The sequence below is a fragment of the Staurois parvus genome, unplaced genomic scaffold, assembly GCF_062004578.1.
Source record: "Staurois parvus isolate SC_StPar_1 unplaced genomic scaffold, SC_StPar_1.0 ptg000207l, whole genome shotgun sequence".
Taxonomy (NCBI): domain Eukaryota; kingdom Metazoa; phylum Chordata; class Amphibia; order Anura; family Ranidae; genus Staurois; species Staurois parvus.
In genome coordinates, this window is record NW_028318003.1 from 2,182,460 (window position 1) to 2,209,848 (window position 27,389).

Here is a 27,389-nt window from a genome sequence, read left to right on the forward strand (position 1 = left end):
ACCACTTACTGTTATCTCACATATATATTCTTATTATTATAGCCAAATTTACCACCCTAACTCCTCCCACAGTTTTTACACTATATAGACAGTAACATACCGAAACGTGCGGATTGTTCCCGATTGGTGTGCTATTACTTTGTGGAACGTTTCGCCGAATGCTACACGAAATATTGGCGTTTTTGTGGTGAAATTGGTCCTATAGGAATGAATGGCGGAATGTTCAAAACTAGCGTGGAAGCTAACAAAAGCTAGAGTGTGAGATGAAAAATCAGGACATGATTTCTAAACTGCCATCACTCCCTCATTGTCAAGCCCAACTACACAAATCGTATATCAAAACGTTCAGCTATCCCCGCTGCCACTAAAAATGTCCACGGCTAAGCCATAGTCCTGATAGTTTTTACAATATGACCATTTGTTGGCAACTCACGCCGCTCATTGAGATTCATTGAAACTCCACTCTAGCCACCTCAAATTTAAAGGGCAATATCTAAACTGCGACTGTGCCTTCATTTTTAATATTTCAGAGACATACTATGCATCAAAATGTAGGTATGGGTCTTGTGATTCTCACAATATAAAGCTCTTCGCTGTAGGATTTAACATTTTTAAACTACAACTGTTTGAAGATGGCAACCGCCAGTGAAGTGAGCAAGTTGGAGCAGTTTGTTTTTAACCACTCTTCTCTGCCCTTGCTGTAGAGTGCGTTGCCATAGGAACCCAGGTGTGTGAGCAGGCAGCAGAGTGACAAAAGCTAGAGTGTGAGCTGTAAAATAAAAGTTGAAATGCATTTCTCACTCTATCAAGCTTGCCATGTGCACTTTTTAAATTTGATCAATCAATTAATTAGTGTAATGTTTACTATCTTTACTCACTCTAAACACTCCACACGGTTACTCTGCCCACTCCATAAAGTTACTCTGCCCAGTCCAACCTTTTCACAGTTATTCCAGCCACTCCAACCACAAAACAGTTACTCAAGCCACTCCAAACAGTTACTCCGCCCACTCCAGTTGTAGGCTACTGGTGGAGGCAAGAACACTTCACACAATTTCCCCAGAAATTGTAGCTTTTCTAGTTAATAAAAGAAAACCTACAGCCTAAACAACAAACATTTCCATAGTGTTCAATAGAAAAGCTATTTATAGATACCCACCTATAACCTATTACCAATTGTGTCTTATTGTCTGCAGCTGAGCATCCTGTTAATGTACAGTTTCATGTATCTTCCAAACCAGACACATATAAAATTTGCAGGTCACGCTTACTCTGATATCAAATTACTGGATGTCAGTGGGTAACATGTGATGTCTGTGCCTGCACCCAAAATTTCATTTCATAAATCAAACATGGAGCACAAACAAATGAAAGTAATCACTGCCAAAATCATTGGAGCTGAATTATTTCCTAAAGCAGACATTCTCAACCATACTATGGTATAGGCAGAACTCTGATTTATTTATTTATTTAATAAACTATATTGAAGAGAAATGCATTTTCCTCAATACTGCATGTGTTAATGTTACTATGGCAATGTATAGATGCATGGATGGAGAAAAAAAACTAACATATATTATACAGCTCTGTGTGAAGTGGGGCATTTTGTGAGCTAAAACAGTTGTAAAATCATGTAACTTGCACACCTTAATTAATATTGTGTGGGACATTGATGCATTAGCATGAATAATGATCGTACTGGTCTTGTCATCACGGATTTCTTTTAAGAGTGGAGTTGGGTCCCAACTGTCATCAAGCATCCTGACTGAAAGACAGTCCTTGGAAATCAGAAACTGACGCAGGAGCTTCTCCAAGTTCAGAAGACCTTAAAAAAAAAAAAATAGTCACTTTCAAAGTAAGAAAAAAAAAGTTAGTGGCCTACAAATCCTCCACCAAAACAATATCTACAGTAAGTATCAGGGTATGCAACCAGAAAAGAGAATACTCTTATTAGAGTACAATGGACAGCAGCCATGATCTTATGTATTTTACTCAAAGTAATGTAAAAACATTACATTACAAAAAGTATAAAATTACCAAAAAAATTAAGACGTTTCCAGTTTAACCACTTGCCCTCCAGAGGATTTACCCCCTTCGTGAGCAGGCCATTTTTTGCTGTTTGGCACTGCGCTATTTCAATTGGTATTTGCGCGGTTGTACAATGCTGTACCAAATGAAATTTATGTCCTTTTTTCACACAAATAATTTTTGCGCTATAAAGAAAAAAAAGACTGCAAATTTTGAAAAAAAATTATATTTTTCAATTTTGGTTATAAAAAATATCCAATAAACTCAAAGTTAGTCATAAATTAGTTTTTTTGGACCCAATTATAAATATATGATAATATTGTAAACACATATATATGCCACATTTCAAAATGTGCAATTTACCATATGCAGAGTGTATACATGGCCCAACCAAAAAATAGCTGAGACAGGTCACATCCCACATGGTCCAGCTGAAATTTAGGATAGACAAAGTCAAGTACATAGGGAACTGCAAACGTATATATTAATTTTAGTCATTAACAGGAGACCTGCAATCAAACCTTATCGTACAAAATGATGATGCTCTTTACTCTCATTGTGCCAGAAGTAGACAAATCTTTCTTTTACAAAGAGCTTTATTGAATAGGAAGCAAAAAATAAACAGACATTCGGAGCATAAATTCAAGGACCAACAATTAAGGATCATATTAAATGACGAGGAACTTATTCAAGGCATGCATCAATAAAGACATAAGCTGAAGAGTTAACATAGAAGCCTTGTAGGAATAGGTGAAGGAAGGGGTTATAAGGGAATGATTAACAAACCTTTGTGGGTCCATGATAATGTAAACTCCAGAGAGAGTTTTAGCTACATCAACATTATAGAAAACATGAGAGGCCCAAGAAGAGGCCTCTCCAAAAAATTATTCATGTTCATAACCTAGAGAAAGTATTGCGGATGTAGCGCAGAAAACAACAAGCACAATCTGTGAAATATATTTAAGGACAAATTGAACAGCAGGAAAGGAAAAGACATACAATAGAGAGACACGGACATCACAAACAACAACGACAACACAAAAAAAAAAAAAAAAAAAAAAGGGAAAAGGGGGGGAAGTTGGGGCTCCAAGGGGATCACGGCAAAATCCAACCTCATATCGACAGGAGAGATTGGTCGAATCTCGAGGGTTGAGCTACATCCAACCAGGGGCGCCATATCTGCAAAAATTTTGTATGGGTATCTAACAATATGGCTGTCAATTTTTCATTAACCATGATGAAATTCATCCGGTTTTTGACAGCCTCAAAACTAAGGACAGGAGTCTTCCAAGCCCTTGCAATTGTCAATTTAGTTGCCATAAATAAGTGTGATGCCAGCTGCCGTTCAGAACGGAGAAGACCCTCCAATGGTTTAAATAAAAGTGCTTCATACGGATTACGCTTGATGTCTGTGTGAAGGATAGTGCGGAGAAGGGCGTACACCCTAATCCATAATCTACTTACTTTAGGGCAAGTCCACCATATGTGGGCCATGGTGCCCAATTGTTGGCAACCCCGAAAACAGACTGGGGAATATGTAGGGATAAAACTAGCTAGGCGAGCAGGCGTATAATACCATCGGTATAGAATTTTGTAGGCATTCTCAAGGATAATGACATTCCTAGAACATTTAGAGATTGCTTGGGTCATGTTCTGCCAGTCCTGTTGATCCAGGGTCCCCCCTAATTCAGACTGCCAACGCTGATGGTAAGAACGAACCGGAGGGGTTCTATAAGATATAATGGAAGAATAAATCAAAGAGATCAAACCCGGGGCATGAGGTCTATGTCTGCACTGGCTTTCAAAGGGGGACAGACGATAAGGTCCCGATTGTGTACGTATCAGTGTTTTTAGGAAATGATGAAGTTGAAGGTAACCAAAATGTTCTCGAAGGGGGATATTATAAGAAGAGCGCAGAACGTCAAAGGTAATTATTCTAGTGGGAGATAGAAGTGAGTGAACATCATAAAAACCATGCGCCTGCCACCATGCAAACTGTCTAGGATTGTCCCTACCCGGAGGGAATAATGGATTATGTAATAGACGTAACAGCGGCAGGTGAGGAGAGATAAGGCCAGCGGAGTATTTGATAGAATCCCAAAGACGTAGCGATAACGTCAGCGTTGGACTAAGGGTAGATGGACGTTGAGAAGGAGGAAGCCATGGCAAGGAGGAGAGCGGTATTGGATGAGAGTCCATCATATCTACAACAGCCCACAGAGGGAAGTGATGAGATGCATGAACATGAGCCAAGGGGGCAATATTAGCCGCCAAATAATAAGACTGGAGATTCGCAACCGATAACCCGCCCGCACTCCTTCGCGCGAATAAGATATGTTTGCTAATTCTGGGTCGAGAGGAGCTCCAGATAAAGGACAAAAGTTTTCGCTGATGGATACGCAATATATGCGAAGGTACTGGAACTGGCAAGACACGAAATAGGTAAAGTAGTTTTGGGAGATAGGTCATACGGATTGCATTAATTCTGCCGAACCATGAAAGCGGTAGACAAATCTTTCAAGCTCTTGGTACAAAAGTATAAATATAAGCTGAAAAATTATTGAGGTTATCAGGGTGAAACATGGTCACTGAAACGGGATGGCGAATCAGCGAATATTTATCCATAAATTGGGTATTTATCCAAAGAATCTGATCCATAGTGAGCATCAAGAGATCCTTGCTTTGCACACATGCCATTAGTGGTAAATCAGATCCCTACAGTCATCTACAGGTTGAAAGTTATATGCTAGATACTCTAGACCTCAATGGATGCCTGGGATAGAGATACTATTATGGTGGATCAAATGCAGTCTGTAGTCATATCTTCAGTGTAATATGTTATCTTTTCAGAGAATACACGAAGAGAAACAACAGTCCAGTGCATAAGATGAAAGCTCAGGTGAAGTCACTCCACGAAAAGTAGTAAAGACAAACTTAGCTTTTATAATAAAAGTGTCTACTGTAGTTCCACTGTGGCCTATGCCAACATACATCATCCACCGTAGTAATGTGGAAATCGAACACATAACGTTGTTCCGAGAGGGACATCCTCCACATGTGATGAACCTTTGCTCATGGTTCTATCATCTGATTATTTGGTGGTTAATGAATATGTCACTCTTCTCAGATAAAAAGAAAGGTTGCCATACTACATATGGCCACCATATTTTTCAGTGATTCTGTGACTCTGCTTCTGTTTATATGACTTTGTCTAAGCTTCATAGAATATACCTGTCAGTACCATCCACTTGCTGTAGATGTGGAGACCCAGCAACAGATTTCCTACATATTTGTTGGCATTGCCCACATATATGAACTTTCTGGGCAGAAGTTTTGGGTTTCATACGTACCTTATTCACCATTAATATCCCCCGTACAGTGGACCTATGTTTACTGGGACTTGTTAATGCCTTAGCTAATACTAGAGTGGTTGGGACTTGGTTTGTTACTTTTCTATGACAGGAAGACCATAGTCTTGAAATGGAAAGCTAAGCTGCCTCCCTCCCTAAATCACTGGAAAACGTTAGTCAATTCTGTTATACCTTTGTAGATGCTAACGTCATCTGTCTAGTGGCTGTCCACAAAAATTTCATAAAATTTGGTGTATATGGCTGGAGTCATCCTCTACAATAGCTGGAGATCCATACATATAGTATGGTAACTTAACTGGGGGGAGGTAAAGGGACTACATAAACCACTGCTTTGTCCAAGTAGCTACACATATTTGTAATTGGTAATGTTTGTATTTGCTGGATGCCCCCCGGGACACTTCCCATTACTTCTGGGCTGTATTTGGTTTAAAAGAATTATTCTAATCCCCATGACCCCTCCCCAACGACTACACTTATTGTGCCATAAACAAGCTGACTCGGTTTTATAATCCCTTCTGACTACGTCTGCTATTAACGCACTGGTAAGAGATATTGAGAAACTGTTTCGTTAGCTAAGTTCTCTTTATTTTGTTTTCACTGTATTGACCTCAAGCCGGGAAATTCCCAGAGGCTGTTTTGTAACTCTTCTTTACAATATTAATAGAAGAGAAGTTAAAAAAAAAATATTTGAGTTTGGCAACTCATTCCTTACTATACTGAATGGTTTATATTGCTCTCCTTTAGCTCTGATTTCCTTAAAAGGATATAAATCTTCCCCCTTCTCTATTCAACATGGCACCCGACAAGGCTGCCCTCTCCTATACGTTTTGCACTGGCGATTGAACCTCTTGTTTTTGCCATATGCTCTCACTCAGATATGAGAGGGGTTCTCTTTGGTCAGCAGGAGCACAAATGTGCTTGTTTTGCTGATGATGTACTTCTATATGTCTCAGCCCCTCATATAACCTTACTGAATCTTTTTGCTTTATTACGTAAGTTTTCGTGCCTTTCGGGTCTCACCTTAAACTCTCATAAAACAACAACCTTTAATACTAACTTACCCAAATCCGAAGTGAGTACTATGTGTGCTAACATTGACTTCCAATGGGCCCAGGGATCTCTTCCTTATTTGGGAATCAACTTAGCATCCTCCATTGAGACTCTTTACCGTGCACATTTACCATGACTTTTCAAAAAAACTTAAAGAAGATCTTCATAATGGACCAATTATCCATTTTCTTGGTTTGGAAGAATCAACTCAATCAAAATTATTTTATTGCCCAGGTTACTTTATTATTTTAGGACTCTACCAGTGGTAGCTCCTAGAAGAGAAATACTTCACTTACAATATGAGGTTCTACGATTTGTTTGGGGCAACAAACGCCCTTGGATAAATAAACAAATGTTGTATTCTGCAAAACCACGTGGCAGTTTGGGCCTCTCCAACCTTTAGGCCTATTTCCATCCTCTGCTCAAATAACCCAATTGGCTTATACTTTGGTCAAAGGACCTACACCTCTGGGTTTCTATTGAAGCCCTTTCCTGTCATCCCATTGACATTGGATCTGTAATGTGGCTTCCCAATCGACTGCGCCCCTATCCTTTGTCATATTCTTTGGCTGTCTGGGACAGACAGCAGGTCTGCAAATCTCTATCGTCACCTCACACTCCTTTAGCTTCTGTCTTCTGCAACCTGGAGTTCACCCCTGGACTTTTACCGAAACAGTTCCAGTGGTGGATCAACCAAGGTCTCTTCCGAATAGGGGACTTTCTTAATGTTGATAAACCATACGCATTGCAATACTATCATGAAAAACTGCAATTACCCTCTGCTGAAACATTTCATTGCAACCAAATCATATCTTTTGTGCAAACCAAACTTATGTACGCTGCTCAAAAAAATTAAGGAACACTTTGAAAACACATCAGATCTCAATGGGGAAAAGATCATGCTGAATATCTATACTGATATGGACTGAGTAATGTGTTAAGAACATAAGGATGAAAAATGAAAATTATCAACCTACAGAGGACTGAATTCAAAGATGACCGAAAAATCAAAGTGTAAAAATAATGCAGCAGGCATTACAGCAACTCAAAATGGTGCTCAGCAGTTTGTATGTCCGCCAGGTGCTTGTATGCATGCCTGACAAAGTCAGGCCATGCTCCTAATGAGATGGCGAATGGTGTCCTGGGGTGTTTTCTCCCAGATCTGGACCAGGGCATCACTGAGCTCCTGGACAGTTTGTTGTGCACTCTGGCAGCGTTAGATGGACCGAAACATGATATCCCAGAGGTGTTCTATTGGATTTAGGTCAGGCGAGCTTGGGGGCTATTCAATGGTATCAATTCCTTTATCCTCCAGGAACCGCCTGAATACACATGAGGCCGGGCATTGCTGTGCACCAGGAGGAACCCAGGACACACTGCACCAGCGTAGGGTCTGACAATGGGTCCAAGGATTTCATCCCGATACCTAATGGCAGTCAGGGTGTCATTGCCTAGCCTGTAGAGGTCTATGCATCCCTCCATGGATATGCCTCCCCAGACCATCATTGACCCACCACCAAAACGGTCATGCTGAACGATGTTACAGGCAGCATAACGTTCTCCACGGCTTCTTCAGGCCATTTCATGTCTGTCACATGGGCTCAGGGTGAACCTGCTCTCGTCTGTGAAAAGCACAGGGCACCAGTGGTGGACCTGCCAATTCTGGTGTTCAATGGCAAATGCCAATCGAGCTCTATGGTGCCGAGCAGTGAGCACAGGGCCCACTAGAGGACAGAGGACGACAGGCCCTCAGGCCACTCTCATGAAGTCTGTTTCTGATTGTTTGGTCAGAGACATTCACACCAGTGGCTTGCTGGAGGTAATTTTGTAGGCCTCTGGCAGGGCTCATCCTGTTCCTCCTTGTACAAAGGAGCAGATAGTGGTCCTGCTGATGGGTTAAGAACCTTCTACGGCCCTGTTCAGCTCTCCTAGAGTAACTGCCTGTCTCCTGGAATCTCCTCCATGCTCTTGAGACTGTGCTGGGAGACACAGCAAACCTTCTGGCAATAGCATGTATTAATGTGCCATCCTAGAGGAACTGGACTGCCTGTGCAACCTCTGTAGGATCCAGGTATTGCCTCATATTACCAATAGTGACACTGACCCTAACCAAATGCAAAACTAGTGAAAAACAATCAGAAAAGATGAGTAGGGAAAAAATGTCAGTCGCCTCCACCTGTAAAACCATTCCTGTTTTGGGGGTCATCTCTTTGTTGCCCATTTAGTGCACCTGTTGGTAATTTCATTAACACCAAAGTAGCTGAAACTGTTTAAAGGTACCCTGTGCTACTTAATTGACCAGATCAATTTCCCAGGAGTTTAATTGACTTGATGCTATACTCTGATTAACCACTTCCCGACCGGCCGTTGTATATAAACGGCCGGACGGTGGCACTGCAGGGTCGGGTGGCCGTCTATAAACGGCCTCCCCGCACCCTGCTTGGGCGCGCTCCCTGGGAGCGCGCAGCACCGCGATCCGGTGCCCGCTGTGTCCTCCGGACACAGTGAAACACTGATCGTCGGACGGGACCTCTGTACGAGGTCCCGATCATGTGATCACTGATTGGCCAATCAGTGATCACATGCAAAGTAGTAAGCAAGATGTCACTTCTGACATCATTGCTTACTATGTGTGAAATCTGTGAATGATCACAGAGGTCACATGGTACAAGGCTATTCACAAAAGCCTTGTACTATGTGACAAGCTGTGACCAATCACAGCTCACTCAGTTCTTCTCAATGAGTGCAATAATGCACACAGAGAGAAAGAGAAATGATTGCTTTTACATCCTATATGGGTGTAAAAGCAATCAGTGTAAAAAATCTTCATCACCCCTCACAAGTAGTACAGTGTCACCATGGTGACACTGTACTGCTAGGGTGACAGTATGTAAAAAAAAAAAATAAAAATAAAAAATAATAATATAAAAAAATAAAATAAAAATGTAAAAAAAAATGTTTAAAAATTATAATTTTTGCTTATAAACTAATTTTGATTTTTTTTTTTACTAAAAAGATAACGGAATAAATTTTGGCTAAGATTTATGATGAAATATTATTTATTTGCAAAATTTTATAAAAAAAACACTTTTTTTCAAAATTTTTGGACATTTCATTTACATAGCAAAAAAATACAAATCCCAGTGGTGAATAAATACCACCAAAATAAAGCTTTATCTATCTCAAAAAAATGGTAAAAAATTCATTTGGGTACAGTGTTGCATGACCGCGCAATTGTCATTCAAAGTGTGATAGTGCTAAAAGCTGAAAATTGCCCTGGTCAGGAAGGGGGTAAAAGTGTCCGGTCTGGAAGTGGTTAAAAAGTGTTACTTTAATTTTTTTGAGCAGTGCATATATACATTATATGCTTCCCTCATAGACCTAAACTATAAACTTTAATATATGCTTATTTGGGAAAAATATATGAATCTCTCCCTTGAACTAGATGAATGGCAGGACACTGCCAATGCTTTATCTAAAATATCTGTTAATACTATTAAAATGCATCCTTCGGCTTCACTAGCCTGTTTCCGGCACAGTGACCAACTGGGTACAGTGTATCATATCTCGTGTGAATATCTTAAAGTATCCAGATTGTGGATCAAAACGTTTAACTTTATTCATTCGGTGATGAAAGTGAATGTACATAGGTCCCCTGAGCTAGCTTTATTCCAAAAATTACTTCCAGAAGTCCCAAAATAATCCACAAAGCTTATATATGGTTTTTGCAGCTAGGATCACCATTGCGAAGCATTAGAAGCAGCCTGTGATACCACTTGACTATGTCAAACAAAAATTGAATTGGTTTATGGTTAACGATAGGCCCACCTGTACCCTCCAAAACAACACAAAATTTTAAAAGACATGGGATCCATGGATTAAATACCATTCCATAGACTAACAGTTCCTGAGATGACCCTCCTTATTATACTCCACTATCTTCTTTCTTCTTTCCTTCTATTACTTTTACATACTCCACGTTCATACTTGTTCTCACCCATTCCTTAATGAAGTTATACTCTCAAGTATTTAGAATGGGTCTATTAGGCTGTTAAATTTATTGTTTGTGCTTAAAATTAGTTCTCTGTATGACACTTCCATTATGCCCACTAGTATGGATGTATTGGCTTGTTTTGCCCTTGAACCTCTTTGTCCTTTCCATGACAAATATGTTGGATGTCCAGTGCTCATTGTTTGCACAGTTTTTATTTGTCAAATCCACTGGTATATAGGTTTTTCACCTGTTCTACTTGAGGTTTGATCTCTACTATATTCACTGTGGATGATTCATGTATCTCATTCTCTTACATAACTGGACATTTTCCTATCTTTATACTGTTACTTTTGTCTATCTGACAAACATTTTATACAAAATAATTGAAAGTAGAAAAACACCTCATGGCATTTCTGGTAGTGGCCAATTTGAGTAAGGGCAGATGATTCATGTAGCAGTTACTTCATAGAATCCATCTGTCCTTAGCTAAGGCATAGGCTGAGCTGAGAACCCTCTCCTCCTGAAGACTCCTGAGATGTATGGCATAATTCGCCTAGGCATGGAAACCAGAAAGTAAATCAAGGAATGTAAAACAAAAGGTTAAAACAAGTAAATATGATATACTTTCCTATCTATTTACTAATACTATCAGCATAAGGATTAAATAGCACATGTTGAGTGATAGAGTGAAGTTACACTTTAAGGAGTTAATATCTTAATATGCATAACCATTATAATTAAATACATATTTGTTCTGCCCTGGTGCAGTTTCTTGGAAGAAGAGAAATATCACATTAAAAACTGCAACTCCACCAAGAAATGATGTGCCATCCGCATATGCTTCTAAAATTCAAAAGATCAAAGTAAAGCAAGTGTTCTTAATGACTTTGCCATGAGGACAATGGTTTCTGGCAGATAAAAAAAACAATAAAACTTTAATAAGCACTAAGTAAGACCAAGTGATTACTTCATCTGCTGCCTTATGACAATAAAAGCTTGTTTAATTTGGTTAAAAAATAATAATGTATGCTTTATCTGTTTAAATTGCTTGCAGCCATAACCTGACTGGGTACACTGTGCTTTCTTCCGCAAGCTTCGTTTTGTACATGTGGTAGGGATTGATTTAGAAATGTCCTACGTACAAACTCGGGTTTGTCAGCATCTACATGATGCTGAGACTTGCCATACTCCTAGATTGTAAGCTCCAAGGAGCAGGGCCCTCGAACCCCTCGTGTATCGCACTGTATTGTTATTGTACTGTCTCATGTATTGTCCCCCATTGTAATGTACAGCACTGAGCAAACTGTTGGCGCTATATAAATACTGTATAATAATAATAATATTCCTATTTACTAAAGCAAAACAGGATGCTCGCATGTGTACGTGTTCTCTGCATGAACAATTCAGGTTTGGAGATATTATACACACATTTGCAGACATGGTACACATGTTCCTATGGCTGTATTCACCAATTTGCAAATCCAAATTTTCTTTATCTCTGCAAAGTAGAAATTTTATTAGTAAAAACCATTTTGACAAGGTTTTAGTGAAATGTTAACATAAATGTTTTCCTTAAAGTTATTAAACCCAGGACCCTGCATTCACTATATCGGGTCTCCCACAGTACACAGAAAATGGAAATGCAATTATTTTAGTAAATATAAACTGCTAAATACCTGTTCTCATCAGCAGTCAGAGCAGTCTTGTGACTTCTATCAGTGTTCAGGGGAGCACTGGTTAAAGCTTGTAGGAGGAGTTTTCTTTCTGCTCTATGAGGATGCAAAACCCCTGTTCTCTGTCTGGGCAGTGCTGATTGGCCCTGTCCTGATCACATGCACTCCCCCAAGAAAAAAAAAACCTCTCTAGGAATACACACTAAACTGAGCATGTGCAGAATGGCTACAGTTTAGTCTGTCTTATCAGGAGATAAGACATAGACATTTGAACAAGAGGTGGAGCAGAGAAGACAGGATCAAACAGCCTTTTTAAACAATGCAGAGGATTAACCCCTTAGGTTTCAGAGTGAGTATAACAAGCATACTTTACTGCATATACAGACTGATTTTACTGTTGTGGGTTTAGTAACACTTTAATAAGATTGTTTTCTTCCAACTAAGAAATGTTATAGCAATGCAGTAAAAGAAAATAAATAAATCATTTAAAATCATATTGACTTCAACTTTTTATTAATCCGTTTTCACCAATTCACTATATCAAAGTATAGTTAGACCTAATTACTAAAATGTTATTTGAATTTTTACACGTTATTGTAGTTTGTAAAGTCTCTTTATTATTTTTAAATCTGCAACTTTCATTAAAGAAAGATCTGGTGATCCCAACTATGAAGGTCCTTTTTTTAGATATTTACTGTTATTGGATTCTGCACTGTCATTCTGTCACATAGGCTTCCGATGGAGAAACTGAAACAATTTAACACACACTACGAACAGGCATTGTCCACTGTTGTCACTCTCTGTCAAAGGACCTCCTCTCTGGCTACTGGCTATCCTAAAATGTGCTGCAGTATTCCTCTGTTTAAATATTGAACCAGAAAAGGCTAAAATAGTGTGACATTGTTTTATTAAAATTCACAATAAAAACAAAATATATCCAGTGCATATCTACTTTCTTTATATTATCTGTGTAGCAAAATCTTTACTCCTGCCTCTATCACACTTTTGATTCTGTCAGTGGGTATGTTCATTTTCATCTTCTTTCAGCAGGGTAAAAACACCATTTATACAGCAGTTATATCACTGCTGCACTGTCCCTCTCTGGACAGGATAGTTTTGGATGGGCTCGTAGTTTTAACCTCCCTAGCAGTCTGATTATGTCCATATTTCTGTTCTCAAAGCGGTACATTTTTTTGCATGGAAATATGTATTTTATTTATTGTAGGCCTGTAAATTTTAGGAATAACTCACTGAAATCTGTCCGAACAAGAGTCTAGTAAACATCCCGGGTATGATAAAATTTGAAACACGAAATCATAAATTATAATTTAATAAATCATAAAAAAATAATAATATAATAATAATAATAAATTTAATTCAATAATATAATCAAACCAAAAACACTGAAATTTGAAATATAGCGCCAAGTTCGCACATCACTGAGCAAAGTCGCAAAATCGTTTTGCGTGTCTGATGACGAATTTCCCCACGAATCATTATCACTCAATTCTGCAAGTAGTTCTAATTTACTATCGCTGTTCTCTAGCTGGTCTAAAGCCGATTTTGACCTAAAGGGACGCTTTTTGGACACCCTGAACGTTTCTCAGTTTCCAGGCAGAAAGAACAGTAAAAATTCAGGCAGGGCACAGGACAAAGCACTAGGGACAAAATGTATGTGAAATGGTTTGATACAGTAATGTTATACTATGTGATTTTAGTGAATGTCACTTTTTGTCATTTTCAAATTTCCCGCCGTTCCGTCCCCCTGTACGTCCCGATGCTCGCAGGGTACGAAACCCAGATGACAGATGCCGGCATCTGCTGGATTACATTGCAGAAACACTGCAGGAGGGACATCGCGGGAGCGCAGGACAAGGTAAGTGATCGAGGATCACGGAGAAGCGCCGCATGGTAAGCCCGAGTGTAGCTCGGGGTTATCGCTTTTGGTATTGAAACTTTACCCCGAGCTACACTCAGGAATACCGTCAGGGAGGCTACATGGGCTTTACGTAAGAAGCACACAAGTTAAAGCCTGACTTATGCTAAAAATTTTAAAGCAGTTCTTTTTTAATTTTTGGAAAATAAAGGTTAAATCATATGAATAAAAGCTTCTCTTCATAGGTATCCCCAGTATATGATTTGTTCCTACTCTGTGCAGTAAGAAGCATAAGGTCTGGATGGTCCACTATGTCCCTTTCCAAAACCTGTAACCTGAAATAAAGACATAATACTGACTTCATGGGAACAATTTAGGGGGAACTCAAGTTTATTGCAGAATTTCAAGCATTTTATTTTACAAAGCCCTACAGTAGATTGCCGCATTGTTGGATCGAGATAGGTCTTAAGGAAGCATAAGGGGGGGCTGAAACCCAGAAGGTTTTTTTTACCCTAATGCATAGAATGCAATAAGTTAAAAAACCACTAGAACCACTTTAAGGCCAGTTGCACACAGACCTAATAATTTACTGATGTTTATACTATTGTTGACAGAAAGAACCTGAATAAGGCTAGGTTCACATCTGTGCAGGTGCGGGAGAGTGTGTAAATCACCCACAAAAAAAATGCACTGCTTTTAAGAAAACCTTTGGGGTAACTCTTAATGGTATCCCCATTCACTGAAAAATGTGGTGTTGTTTCCCACATGTGGAAATGCATGGTATCAAAGCATCATGCAGTTTCTGTGAAGCCACTTTTAAAAAAAGGTTCAGGGACCTTTTCCTGCAGAAAACGCAGGTACAACAGCTTATACAAATGAAAGGGCTGCTGTGACTGCACAAACGTGGCAAGCAGAATCATGAAGATGTGAACCTAGCTTACAATGTTCCATAAAGACCTTGAGTAAATGTACATATGCATATGCATAAGTATAAACCTTCTTCTAATTGCCAGTGTTTCAATAAATGTGTGTATAAGCACATATACATGGGTATACACATGTATGCATGTAAATTTCTGCACTCAAAACATAACACTTTCTATTTTTATGTTATGCCACTGTACTCAATGTTATATTACACAACTGAGTACACTGTTCCATAGACAACAATGCAGCTGTGTTCAGATCAATAAAAAACATGGCATTTTTTACTTCCATATGCACAAGGCCTAAGGTGGACTGAGATATAGTGCAGGTATAGTCATGGATAATAAAACCAGCCTATAATTGGTAAATACTAAAGTGTTTTGAAATTTGTATATTTTTTTGGTTCTCTAGCATCCGCAAGTAAAATAAATAAGAATTCTGATTTATAGTTTACACACTAATACACAGTAAAGGAATGCTAAAAACAGCGGTGTATCTGGCAGCTGTTATGCTGAAAACGTTCAACCTCAATAAACCTACTACAAAACACTTAGAACAGTCAGCACTTGCCCGAGATCTCTCAAAGTTAATTTTCAATTTCAGGGTAACAGGGAAGTTTAAAAACAAATGTCTTTTATTTGTAATATGTGAGAAATACCCATTATCCAAACATTTTAAGCCGTACCATTGTATAAGTTCGAAATGTACCATCTTTTGGTGATTGAATTTGTGTAACAGTATTAGCAGGTGCTAATTATAAACAGTACATAGAAGATGTCCAAAATGGAATCGAAAAACTAAAAGTATGACTTTTTACAGACTTAGTTGCTTTAACCAGTTGCCATCCGCCCAATAGCAGTTTTACTGCTACAGGTCGGACTCCTTGCACAAAATAACGTATATATACACGTTATCCGCGCTCCCACCCTGGTCGTGGGTAGGGGGCGCGTGCCAGCCGACTCGGTGGTGCGGTGATTCGGTGCACCACCGATCAGTCAGCACATTCAGGCCAGTGATGATTCTGCAGCACCCGTACTTCCCCCATTCACTGCCCAGCCTGGAATTCAGGTGAAAACAGCAAATTTAACTACTCCCCTTGATTTTTTGGAGCCATTTTTCACGGAAGATCCGTATGAATTGATTGTGGATCAAAGCAATTTAAATGCACAACAATTTATCGCCGCCAACCCAAATTCAAACCTTGCCAGACCATTTGCATGGAAACCTATTAAGGTTTCTGAATTTACATTTTTTTTGTGCCTAACCCTCAACATGGACATTACTAAAAAAAATGAACTGTGGTTGTATTGGTCCACAGACGCGATTCATTATATGCCCAAGTTTTCTACTGCCATGGCCAGACATAGATATGAGAATACAATGTGATTTATGCATTTCAACGATAATACACTCTGTTCTCCTCGAGGTGACCTTGAATTTGACCAGCTGCACAAAATTTGGCCCCTAGTAAATCACCTTAACCAAAAATTTGCAGATACCTATACTCCCCAGCAAAACATCTGTGTTGATAAGTCCCTCATTAGTTTTTCTAGCTGATTTGCATTCAAACAATTTATCCCCAGCAAGAGTGACAGATATGGGGTCCAGATGTACTATATAAGACCTGTGAGAGGGCAACAGGCTACACATGTAATTTTCAGATTTACGAGGGAAAAGATAGTCACATGGAGCCCCCGGTTGCCCAGACTACATAGGGAGCAGTGGCAAGCTAGTTTGGGACCTGGTGTCACCCTTTTTCCATATGGAGTACCACTTATATGTGAACAATTTTTATACAAGAATGCAACAATTTAGACATTTATACAATCTTGGAATTGGCGTAGGTGCGACCTAATCGCCAGGGCTTCCCCCAACAGCTTGTAAATACCCAATTTAGAAAGGAGGAAAAAAGTCTGCTTGGAAAATGATGAATTGCTTGCAGTGAAGTAGAAGGACAAGTTAGATGTTTTTATCCTGTCTTCCATTCACACAGACACGACCATCCAAATTTCCACGACAGCTGGTTTTGTTGAGAAGCCCCTCTGTGTCCACAACTATAATCTTAACATGGGAAGGGTGGACTTCAACGACCAGATGATGATGCTGTACTTAGTTTCCCGAAAAGCCAGATGCTGGTACAAAAAAGTGTCTATTTATTTCAATTGGCTCTGTACAACGCTTTTGTGCTTTACAAAACAACTGGACAAAGTGATTCCTTCCTAAAATTCCAGGAAGAGATCATCACAGCCCTTTTGTATCCGAAAGGTGCTGTGGCCCAAACCCCCAACTCAGATGCAGTGAGCCAGCTACATGAGAGGATTTTCCCGATGCCACTCCTGGTACCCCAACCCGAAAAACACCCCAAAAAAGATGTTGTGTCTATAGCAGACATGGAATTAGGTGTGACACCTGCTTTTTTTGTCCCTCCTGTCATGGCCAACCTGATCTCTGCCTCAAGGACTGCTTCTGTCGCTACCATACACTAGTGGACTATTAGTATAGAGTACAGCAAGGCAAAGTCTAGAGCACATATATACGCAGGGTCTTGAAAGATGTTAGGTAGTTGGGAAACTGACTATCACATTTTGAGAGACCCTACCATCTGGATGTTGGTTTTTAAAAAAAAAGTTAAAAAAAAAACAAGAAATATACACAAGTAAAAAAAAAAAAAAAATAGTTGTCATTTTATTGAGTTACATTTTTATTGTTAATGTTTTATTGAGCTACTGTTGTATTGTTAACCATTGCTGTTTTTTTTTTTTTTGCAGGAATACCATTCAGCTGCAGCACCAATTTGTTTATTCTGACAGCAACAGGGTCTTGCTCTCAAAATATACATAAGTGTGTGCAGCACTGTTGGATGAGATTTTTCATCCACAGTTAATAAATAGCATATATACCCAAGCATGGGGGCCTGGGGTGGCCAGTGTGTGGATCACCCTTATGCCTTGGCATATATTTAAAACATTTTTTTTTTTGCCAGAGATTTCTTCATCCACATTGATTAATGTGAATAGAGGAATCTGTTAAGTTCTTTTTTTTTATACAGCCTGTGAGCTGAATGAAAAAAAAACATTTCATGTGGGCCCACTATTAGAAGTGGGAGGATGCAGGGCAGTATATTCTAATGGTGGGCATACCACACACTTTTCTTCATTCAGCCCACAGGCTGCATAAAACAACATAGCATATATACCAAACAAGGACCAGCAATGTACTGGTACATTTTACAAGCAGCAGGAAGGGTTCCCCCCTCTGCTGCCTTCCACGGCTGTCTACGGCAGTCCTGTGCCATTGGGGGGAACCTGTGAATGCAGCCGGTGATTCTATTAGCTGACCATAGAGCTGATTGGAGACCGGCATAGCTCCAATCATCTCTATAGTCTAAGAAACCGAAAGCTATGAGCATTTCATCACTTCAGTTTTGCCAGACATAAACAGCGCTATTTTTAAATTGGGAAAGCATCTGATCACACCAATCTTGGTGAGATCAGATGATGTAAGGGCAGAGGAGATATCTAAAGTCTAATAAACCCCAGATTTCTCAGAAAAGAATACCTGTCACTTATCACAAAATTGTCACTCAAATGGCATATTGCTAACACATGCTATGGATATATGTGGAATTACTCCACAAAATACATTCCGCTACTTCTCCCGAGTATGGGGATAGCACATGTGAGAGACTTTTTGGCAGTCTAGCCAGGTACGGAACCCCAAAATCCAATAAGCACCTTCAGGCTTTTAAAGGGCTTCATTTCCTTACTTATCTTAGTTTCGGAGGCCCTGGAATGCTACAATAGTACAACCCCCCCCCCCATGACCCCTTTTTGGAAAGTAAACACCCCAAGGAATTTGATAAGAATCATGGTGGGTATTTCACAGATCTCTTTTGTTGCCACAAAATTTTTGTAAAATGAAAGAAAATGAAAACATTTTTAATTTGTTTATTTTTCTAAACCTTGTTAGAAAAAGAGAGGTCTGAAAAATACTCTTATTAAATTCCTTGGTTTGTCTACTTTTCAAAAAGGGGTCATGGGGGGGGGGGGTTTGGTGCTATCCTGGCATTTCAGGGCCTCCGAAACTGTGATAGGTAGTGAGGAAGTGAAATGAGGAAGTTAGGCACTTTCAGGCTTTCAAAGTGGTCATTGGATTTCAGGCTCCTGTATGTGGCTAGGCTCCCAAAAAGTCTCACACATGTGGTATCCCTATACTCAGTAGAAGCAGCAGAATGTATTTTGGGGTGTAATTCCACATATACCCATGGTATGTGTGAGTGATATACCATTTAAATGAAAACTTTGTGTAACAAAAAAAAAATTCCAAAAATTTGTGGAAAAAAAAAAAATATTCCATGGACTCAACATGCCTCTCAGCAGATACCTCAGGGTGTCTACTTCTAAAAAGGGGTAATTGGGGTTTTTTGTACTGCCCTGGCATTTTAGCACCTCAAACCAATTAATAAACAATAATTGTCAGTTAAACTAGCGTAGTGCCGTTTAGCAGAATATGGCGTAAATTGCAGTATCTATACCATAGATTGTAGACGCTATAACACAGAAAATAATTAATATACACTTATTGGGATTTTATTTACCAAAGATATATAGCAAAATACATTTTAGCCTAAATTTATGATGAGATTTGAGTTTATTGGATATTTTTTATAACAGAAATGGGAAAATATAGTTTTTTTCAGAATTGTTGGTAATTTTTGTTTGATCATCACTTGGCCTCCGGAAGGTTTTACCCCCTTCATGACTGGGGCATTTTTTGTTATTCAGCACTGTGCTACAACTGGCAATTGGTCAGTCATGCAACACTGTATCAAAATTACATTTCTATAATATTTTTCACACAAGTAGAGCTTTCTTTTGATTTTTATTTTATATTATATAAAGGAAAAAACACCAACAATCAAAAAAAAATTATAGAAATACCAAGACAGAATAAACAACACCGAATGATGGTTGAACTGTATGGACTTTTGTCTTTTTTCAGTCAGACTAACTATGTAATTATAAATGTCCCCTTTTTGGAAAGTGGACACCCCAAGGAATTTTTTGACAGGCATTTCAGTCTTCGGAAGATCTTATTTTTCACCACACGTTTTTGGAAAATTAATTTTTTTTTTTTTTTACACAAAGTTGTTGTTTAACTGAGATGTTTCACACACATGTCATAGGTATATGTGGTATTACAACCCAAAACACATTCTGCTTTTTCTCCTGAGTAAGAGGATACCACATGTGTGAGACTTTTTGGGAGCCGAACTGTGTACAATCCAATCCAATGAACACTTTAAGGTTTTCAAAGGGAATAATTTGCTGACTACCTATCACAGTTTTGGAGGTCCTAAAATGACAGCACAGTACAAACAGCCCACAAATGACCACATTATGGAAAGTAGACACTCCAAGGTATTTCAAAAGAGCCATGGTATTTTGCAGATCTAATTTTTGTCACAAGACTTTGAAAAATGAAAATAAAAATACATTTTTGATTTTGTTCATTTTCCAAAATCTTGTGGCAACAAATTAGATCTGCAAAATACTCCTGGCATTTTAGGGCCTTTGAGACTGTGATAGGTAGTCAGGAAATTAAATGCGCAAGTTGTGCCCTTTTCAAACCTAAAAGGTGCTCATTGGTTTTAGGCCCTGTACGCGGCTATGTTCCCAAAAAGTTTCACAAATGTGACATCACCATATTCAGAAGAAGTAGCAGAATTTGTTCTTGGGTATAATGCCACATATACCCACGATGTGTGTAAGAAATATACTATTAAACTGACTACTTTGTGGAAAAAAAAATAAATTTGTTTTTTAATTTTCCAAAAACCTGTGGCAAAAACTAAGAATTCCTAAGAATCAACATGCCTCTCAGTGAACACCTTGGGTTGTCTACCTTTCAAAAATAGGTCATTTGGGGGTATTTATACTATCCTGGCATTTTAGGCCCTCTGAAAATGTAGTAATGTTATCCAGGAAATCCAATGCCTAGTTAATGCCCTTTGAAAGCCTGAAGGTGGTCACTGAAATTTAGGGGCCTGTACATGGCTAGGCCAAAAGGCCTCACACATACTCAGAAGTAGCAAATTGTGTTTCAGGGTGTAATTCCACATATACCCACAGCATGTTTGAGAAATATCTCATTAACCGTTTCCCGACCTCCCTATAGCAGAAATACTGCTACAGGGCAGCACGGGTGCGCGAAATCACGTATGCATTTCTGGGTAGGGGGCGTGCGGTGTCAATTACTGGGTCCCAGGTGGTGATTACCCGTCGATGCCCGGTGATTACCGAGCATCTCCGACGGGGAGGAGGACTGTGTTGTTTACTAACAGTTTTCCTCCCTGTCAGCTCAGGCACACTGCTTTGGATGGCTGTGCACAGCACAGCCATTCAAAGCAGTGTGCTGACAGTGAAGCACACTGACACGGCCCCCTAGAAAACCACTCCCTGCACACAGTTAACCCTTTGATCGCCCCTCATGTTAACCCCTTCCTTCCCAGTGCCATTAGTACAGTGTCAGTGCTTTTTTTTAGCACTGATCACTGTATTAGTGTCACTGGGGATGTCAGTGATACCAAGTCAGTTCCCCCCAGTGTCAGAATTTCCACCGCTGATCGCCGCCATTACTAGTAAAAAAAAAAATTCCAGTATCTATACCGCCATTTGTAAACGCTATAACTTTTATGTAAACCAATTAATTTACACGTATTGGGATTTTTTTTAGCAAAGACATGGAGCAGAATACATTTTGGCCTTAATTTATGACGAAATTTGATTTTTTAAATTTTTTCTGGACAAGTTTAATAGCAAAAAGTCAAAAATATTGTTTTTTTCTCAAAATTGTCAGTCTTTTTTTGTTATAGTGCAAAAAATAAAACACGCACAGGCAATCAAATACCACCAAAAGAAAGCTCAATTCGTGGGAAAAAGGATGTAAAAAAAGGATGAAAGGGATGTAAATTTCATTTGGGTGCAGTATTGCATGACCGTGCAATTCTCAGATAAAGTAATGCAGAGCCGTAATGCAAAAAATGGCCTGGTCAGGAAGGGGGGGGGGGGGGTAAATCCTCAGGAGGGCAAGTGGTTAAAGTGGCAACTTTGTGTAAATAAAAAGAACTTTTTTTGTCATTTTCCAAAAACTTGTGGCAAAAAAATTAAATTTTCAATGGACACAACATGCCTCTCAGCAATACCTTGGGGTGTCTAATTTCCAAAAAGGAGGCATTTGGGGGGTGTTTGAACTGTCCTGGCATGTTATGCCCAGCATATATGCACGGTTCTTTTTTCTGCACAACCTTTGGGCTGAATGAACAAAAGAACCTAACAGAATCCTCCATTCACATTGATTAATGTGAAGAAATTTCTACAAAAAAAAGGGAAAAAAGTAAATGCCAAAGCATAGGAGCTACCAGCTACTGACCACCGCCCGCTCCTAATATTGGTAATACAAGCTCTTTTTTTTTTTAACGGTGGATGGAGAAATCCCCTTTGCAGTGCTGCAAACACTGACATTTCTGAGAGCAGAAACCTGCTGCTGTCAGAATACACAGATCGGTATTTCAGCTAATTGTCGCTCCTGCAAAGCAAATAACTACAGATAACAATAACACACAGTAGCAATATAACATTAACTCAAAAAACAATTTCTTTTTTAAACTATTTTTGTAACTTAGCTTTTCAGAACAATAACCTTTGCAACCTTTGATTTTAGGGATTCTCAAAATGTGTTAGACAGTTTCTTGACTACCTAACAACTTTTCTCAACCTTTTCAATGCAAAGGAACCCTTGACATACAGGTGAAACTTGAAAAATTAGAATAGCGTGCAAAAGTTCATTTATTTCAGTAATGCAACTTAAAAGGTGAAACTAATAGTGAGTTTGCTGGCCAATCAAGCACAGTAATCCCACGGTCATTGAACCAGGTTTTGGTGCTTTTGGCAGTGTGGGCAGGTGCCAAGTCCTGCTGGAAAATGATGTCAGCATCCCCATAAAGCTCATCTGCGGAAGGAAGCATGAAGTACTCCAAAATCTCCTGGTAGATGGCTGCATTGACCCTGGACTTAATGAAGCACAGTGGGCCAACACCAGCAGATGACATGGCTCCCCATATCAACACAGACTGTGGAAACTTCACAATGGACTTCAAGCATCTTGCAGTGTGTGCCTCTTCATTCTTCCTCCACACTCTGGGTCCTTGGTTTCCAAATGAGATGCAAAAGTTGCTCTGATCAGAAAAGAGGACTTTGGACCAATGAGCAACAGACCAGGTCTGTTTTTCTTTAGCCCAGGCAAGACACTTCTGACGTTGTTGATGGAGTGGCTTGACAAGAGGAATACGACATTTGAAGCCCATGTCCAAGATCCATCTGTGTGTGGTGGCTCTTGATGCACTGACTCCAGCTTCAGTGCACTCCTTGTGAAAGTCCCCAACACTTTTGAATGGCCTTTTCCTGACAATCCTCTCCAGGCTGCGTTTATCCCTGCTGCTTGTGCACCTTTTTCTTCCACACTTTTACCTTCCACATAACTTTCTATTAATGTGCTTTGATACAACACTTTGGGAACATCCAACTTCTTTTGCAATTACCTTTCGAGGCTTTCCCTCCTTATGGAGGGTGTCAATGATGGTTTTCTGCACAACTGTCAGGTCAGCAGTCTTTCCCATGATTGTGATTCCTACTGAACCAGACTGAGAGACCATTTAAAGGCTCAGGAACCCTTTGCAGCTGTTATGGCTTAATTAGCTGATTAGAGTGGGACACTTTGAGCCTAGAATATTGCACCTTTTCACAATATTCTAATTTTCTGAGATTGTGGATTTGGGGTTTTCATGAGCTGTAAGCCATAATCATCACAATTATGATAAATCACGGCTTGAACTATCTTGTTTTTCATGTAATGAGTCTATCTCATATATTAGTTTCACCTGTTAAGTTGCATTACTGAAATAAATGAACTTTTGAATGATATTCTACTTTTTCGAGTTTCACCTGTAACGTTCCGGTCTCAGGGAACCCCTGCTAAAAATGACTATATCTACAATTCATGATACATTAGTGTGATGGTCAGAGGTAAGAATGCTCCTTACACTTGTGGTTATTGGGAAGAATTACCCCCTTGCTAAAGTTTGCTAAAAAGATCAACGGTGTCAGTGAGAACTTACCCGAGAGGCAAAAATTGCTCAATGCTCAAGGAACCTCTAGCAACCTCTGGAGGAACTCTGGTTGAGAAACCTTGACCTAACATCTTTATAGACCCTTCTTCTGCAGAATTTTGTGGACTCCTATACTGTGCCATGCTGTACCCTAAATTAATAGTCCACTATGGTAAGGTAGGGACAGAAACATTCCTTGATGAAGAGGCCAGGTTAGCCAGGACAGGAGGGACAGAAAAATGTGTGTCACACCTTATTCCATGTTTGCAACAGACACAACATCTTTTTTGGGTGACTTTTGTGTTGGGGTAGATGAGAGGACATCTGGAAAATGCCTCTCATGCAGCTGGCTAACTACATCTGGATTTGGGCTTGGGCCACAGCCCTTCTGGATACAAAAGAGCTGAGAAGATTGCTTCCTGAAATTTTAGGAATTTATCCCGTTTTTCCAGTAACTTTGTAAATAACAAAAGTATTGTATAGAGCCACTTGAAATAAATACACTATATCGCCAAAAATATTGGGACACGCCTCCAAATCATTGGATTCAGATTGGATTCCAATCACCTCCATGGGCACAGGTGTACAAAATCAAGCACCTAGGCATACAGACTACTTCTACAAACATTTGTGAAAGAATGGGTTGCTCTCAGGAGCTCAGTGAATTCAAGCGTGGTACCGTGATAGGTTGCCATCTGTGCAATAAGTCCATCCGTGAAATTTCCTTGCTACTAAATATTCCACAGTCAACTGTTGATGGTATTATAACAAAGTGGAAGCAACTGGGAACAACAGCAACTCAACCACAAAGTGGTAGGCCCTGTAAAATGACAGAGCGGAGTCAGCACATGCTGAAGCACCAAGTACACAGAAGTTGCCAACTGTCTGCAGAGTCAATAGCTAAAGACCTCCAAACTTTACGTGGTCTTCACATTAGCACAACAACAATGCGCAGAGAGCTTCATAGAATGGCTTTCTATGGCCGTGCGGCTGCATCCAAGCCTTACATCACCAAGTGCAATTCAAAGCGTCGGATTCAGTGGTGTAAAGCACGCTGCCACTGGACTCTAGAGCAGTGGAGATGTGTTCGCTGGAGTGACGAATCATGCTTTTCTGTCTGGCAATCCAATGGATGTGTCTGGGTTTGGCGGTTGCCAGGAGAAGGGTACTTGCCTAACTGCATTGTGCCAAGTGTAAATTTTGATGGAGGATTATGGTGTGGGGTTGTTTATTAGGGATTGGGCCTGGCCCCTTAGTTCCAGTGAAGGGAACTTTTAAGGGGTCAGCATACTAAGACATTTTGGACAATTTCATGCTCCCAAATTTGTGGAACAGTTTGGGGATGGCCCCTTCCTGTTCCAACATTACTGCGTACCAGTGCACAAAGCAAGGTCCATAAAGACATGGATGGGCGAGACTGGGGTGGAGGAACTAGACTGGCTTGCACTGAGTCCTGACCTCAACCCGACAGAACACCTTTGGGATGAATTAGAGTGGAGACTGCGAGCCAGGGCTTCTCATTTGACATCAGTCGCTGACTTCACAAATGCGCTTCTGGAAGAAGGGTCAAACATTCCCATAGACACACTCCTAAACCTTGTGGACAGCCTTCCCAGAAGAGTTGAAGCTGTTATAGCTGCAAAAAGTGGGCCAACTCCATATTGAAACCTGTGTACTAAGACTGGGATGCCATTAAAGTTCATGTGCGTGTAAAAGCAGGTGTCCCAATACTTTTGGTAGCATAGTGTATATAAACACTTTTTTGTGCCAGTGTCTAGCTCTGTGGGAGGCTAAACATGGCTTCATCATTTGGTCATTGACATCTACACTTCCATATATAGATTAAAGCCGCGGATGTAGGAGGCTTTTAAAAGACACCAGACACCGTGTGAATTTGGACTGTTGTATCTGGGTGAAAACAGGATGAATATATCACATTTTTCTTACCATTTTAGTGTAGTAGTTCTTCATTCCTCAATCAGGCATTCTCCCCCTTTCCAAGTGGGTTGTTAGCAAGCTGTTGGGGGAAGCCCTGCAATATGGTTTCATGGTGCCACAGCTAATTTCTAAAAATTGGCACACTTGTATAAGAGTTGTCCATGTACAAATGGTACAAGGGAGACAAGACAAGTCCCACACTATCCGGCCACTGCTCCCCATGTAGTCTGGGCATCCCGGGGGCCCATTTGACGGTCTTTTCCCTCATAAATTCATAAGCTCTAAATACTGCCTGTGGCCCTCTCACACAAAGCTTATACATTTTGACCCCATATCTGTCTCGCATGCTGGGGAGATATTACTTTACGGCAAGCCTGCCAGTAAAATGTACAAGGGACTTGTTTATGCAGATATTTTGTTGGAGCGTTCACACATCTGCAAATTTCTGGGACAGGTAATTTATGAGGGGACAAATTTTGTGGAGCAGATCATAGTAAGAGTCACCCCAGGGACAACAGAGGGTATTGTCACTGAAATGCATAAAATGTATTATTATCATATCTCTATGAGGCCTATGATGAATCGGGTTTGTAGACCAATATGACCGCAATTCATTCTTTTTTGTAATGCCCACGTTAGGCAAAGGGTTAGGCCCAAAAAAGTTTTAAATTCAGGAACTGTAATAGGTTTTCACTCGAATGGCCTGACAGGGTTTGAATTTGGGTTGGCGGCAATGTACTGTTGAGCATTACCATTTCTTTGGTCGACAACTGAATTATAGAGGTCTTTGGTGAAAAACAACTGAAGAAAGTCAAGGGGCGTTGTCAAGTTGGCTGTTTCCACCTGAACTCTGGGCTGTGAATGGGGGGATAATGGGTGCTGCCGAATTTAGGGGCAGTCAGTTAGGGTTTTCAAGTACCTCTGGAAGGCTACTATGGCTCTACAGGCCTGTGCTCAAATTCTTGGTGGCTGCAGTTGCATTAAACTACAAGTTTCAGCTACTACTGCCCTGCTAGTATTCACCATTTCACGATGAAATACTGCAGTGTTGGTGTCTAAAAGGTCATGATGTACTATGCCGCTGGAGTTGGTCAAAACACCAAAAAAGTAGTGCAGAGTTATTACTTGCACCCTGCTGCATTTAAACATAATTATGCGTTTCTAGCACTTCAACAACATGGAGTCGGGTACACCTGGTTATAGCAGGGACCTTTTCATAATCCAAGCTTGATGTCAGGGTGCCACTGCTTTCAACAGGCTCATATTCTAGGTCATCTCCTTTGCTTTCATCTGTTATACTCAGAATATTGTAAGACTCTTCACTAGTGTATCATTTTTGGACACTAACTTTAGGGGTATCCAATGT

General features: G+C 39.9%; 1 protein-coding gene across 6 annotated transcripts in view; it reads right to left on the minus strand.

Moving 5' to 3' along the window:
* GRIK4 (glutamate ionotropic receptor kainate type subunit 4) overlaps window positions 1-27,389 on the minus strand; it is a 475,013-nt gene that overhangs the window by 91,748 nt on the left and 355,876 nt on the right. For all 6 annotated transcript variants that reach the window (XM_089678554.1, XM_089678550.1, XM_089678553.1 and 3 more), the window contains one exon: window positions 1,647-1,825. In XM_089678554.1, the coding sequence (XP_089534680.1) occupies window positions 1,647-1,825 (179 nt within the window). The remainder of the gene's footprint in view (window positions 1-1,646; window positions 1,826-27,389) is intronic.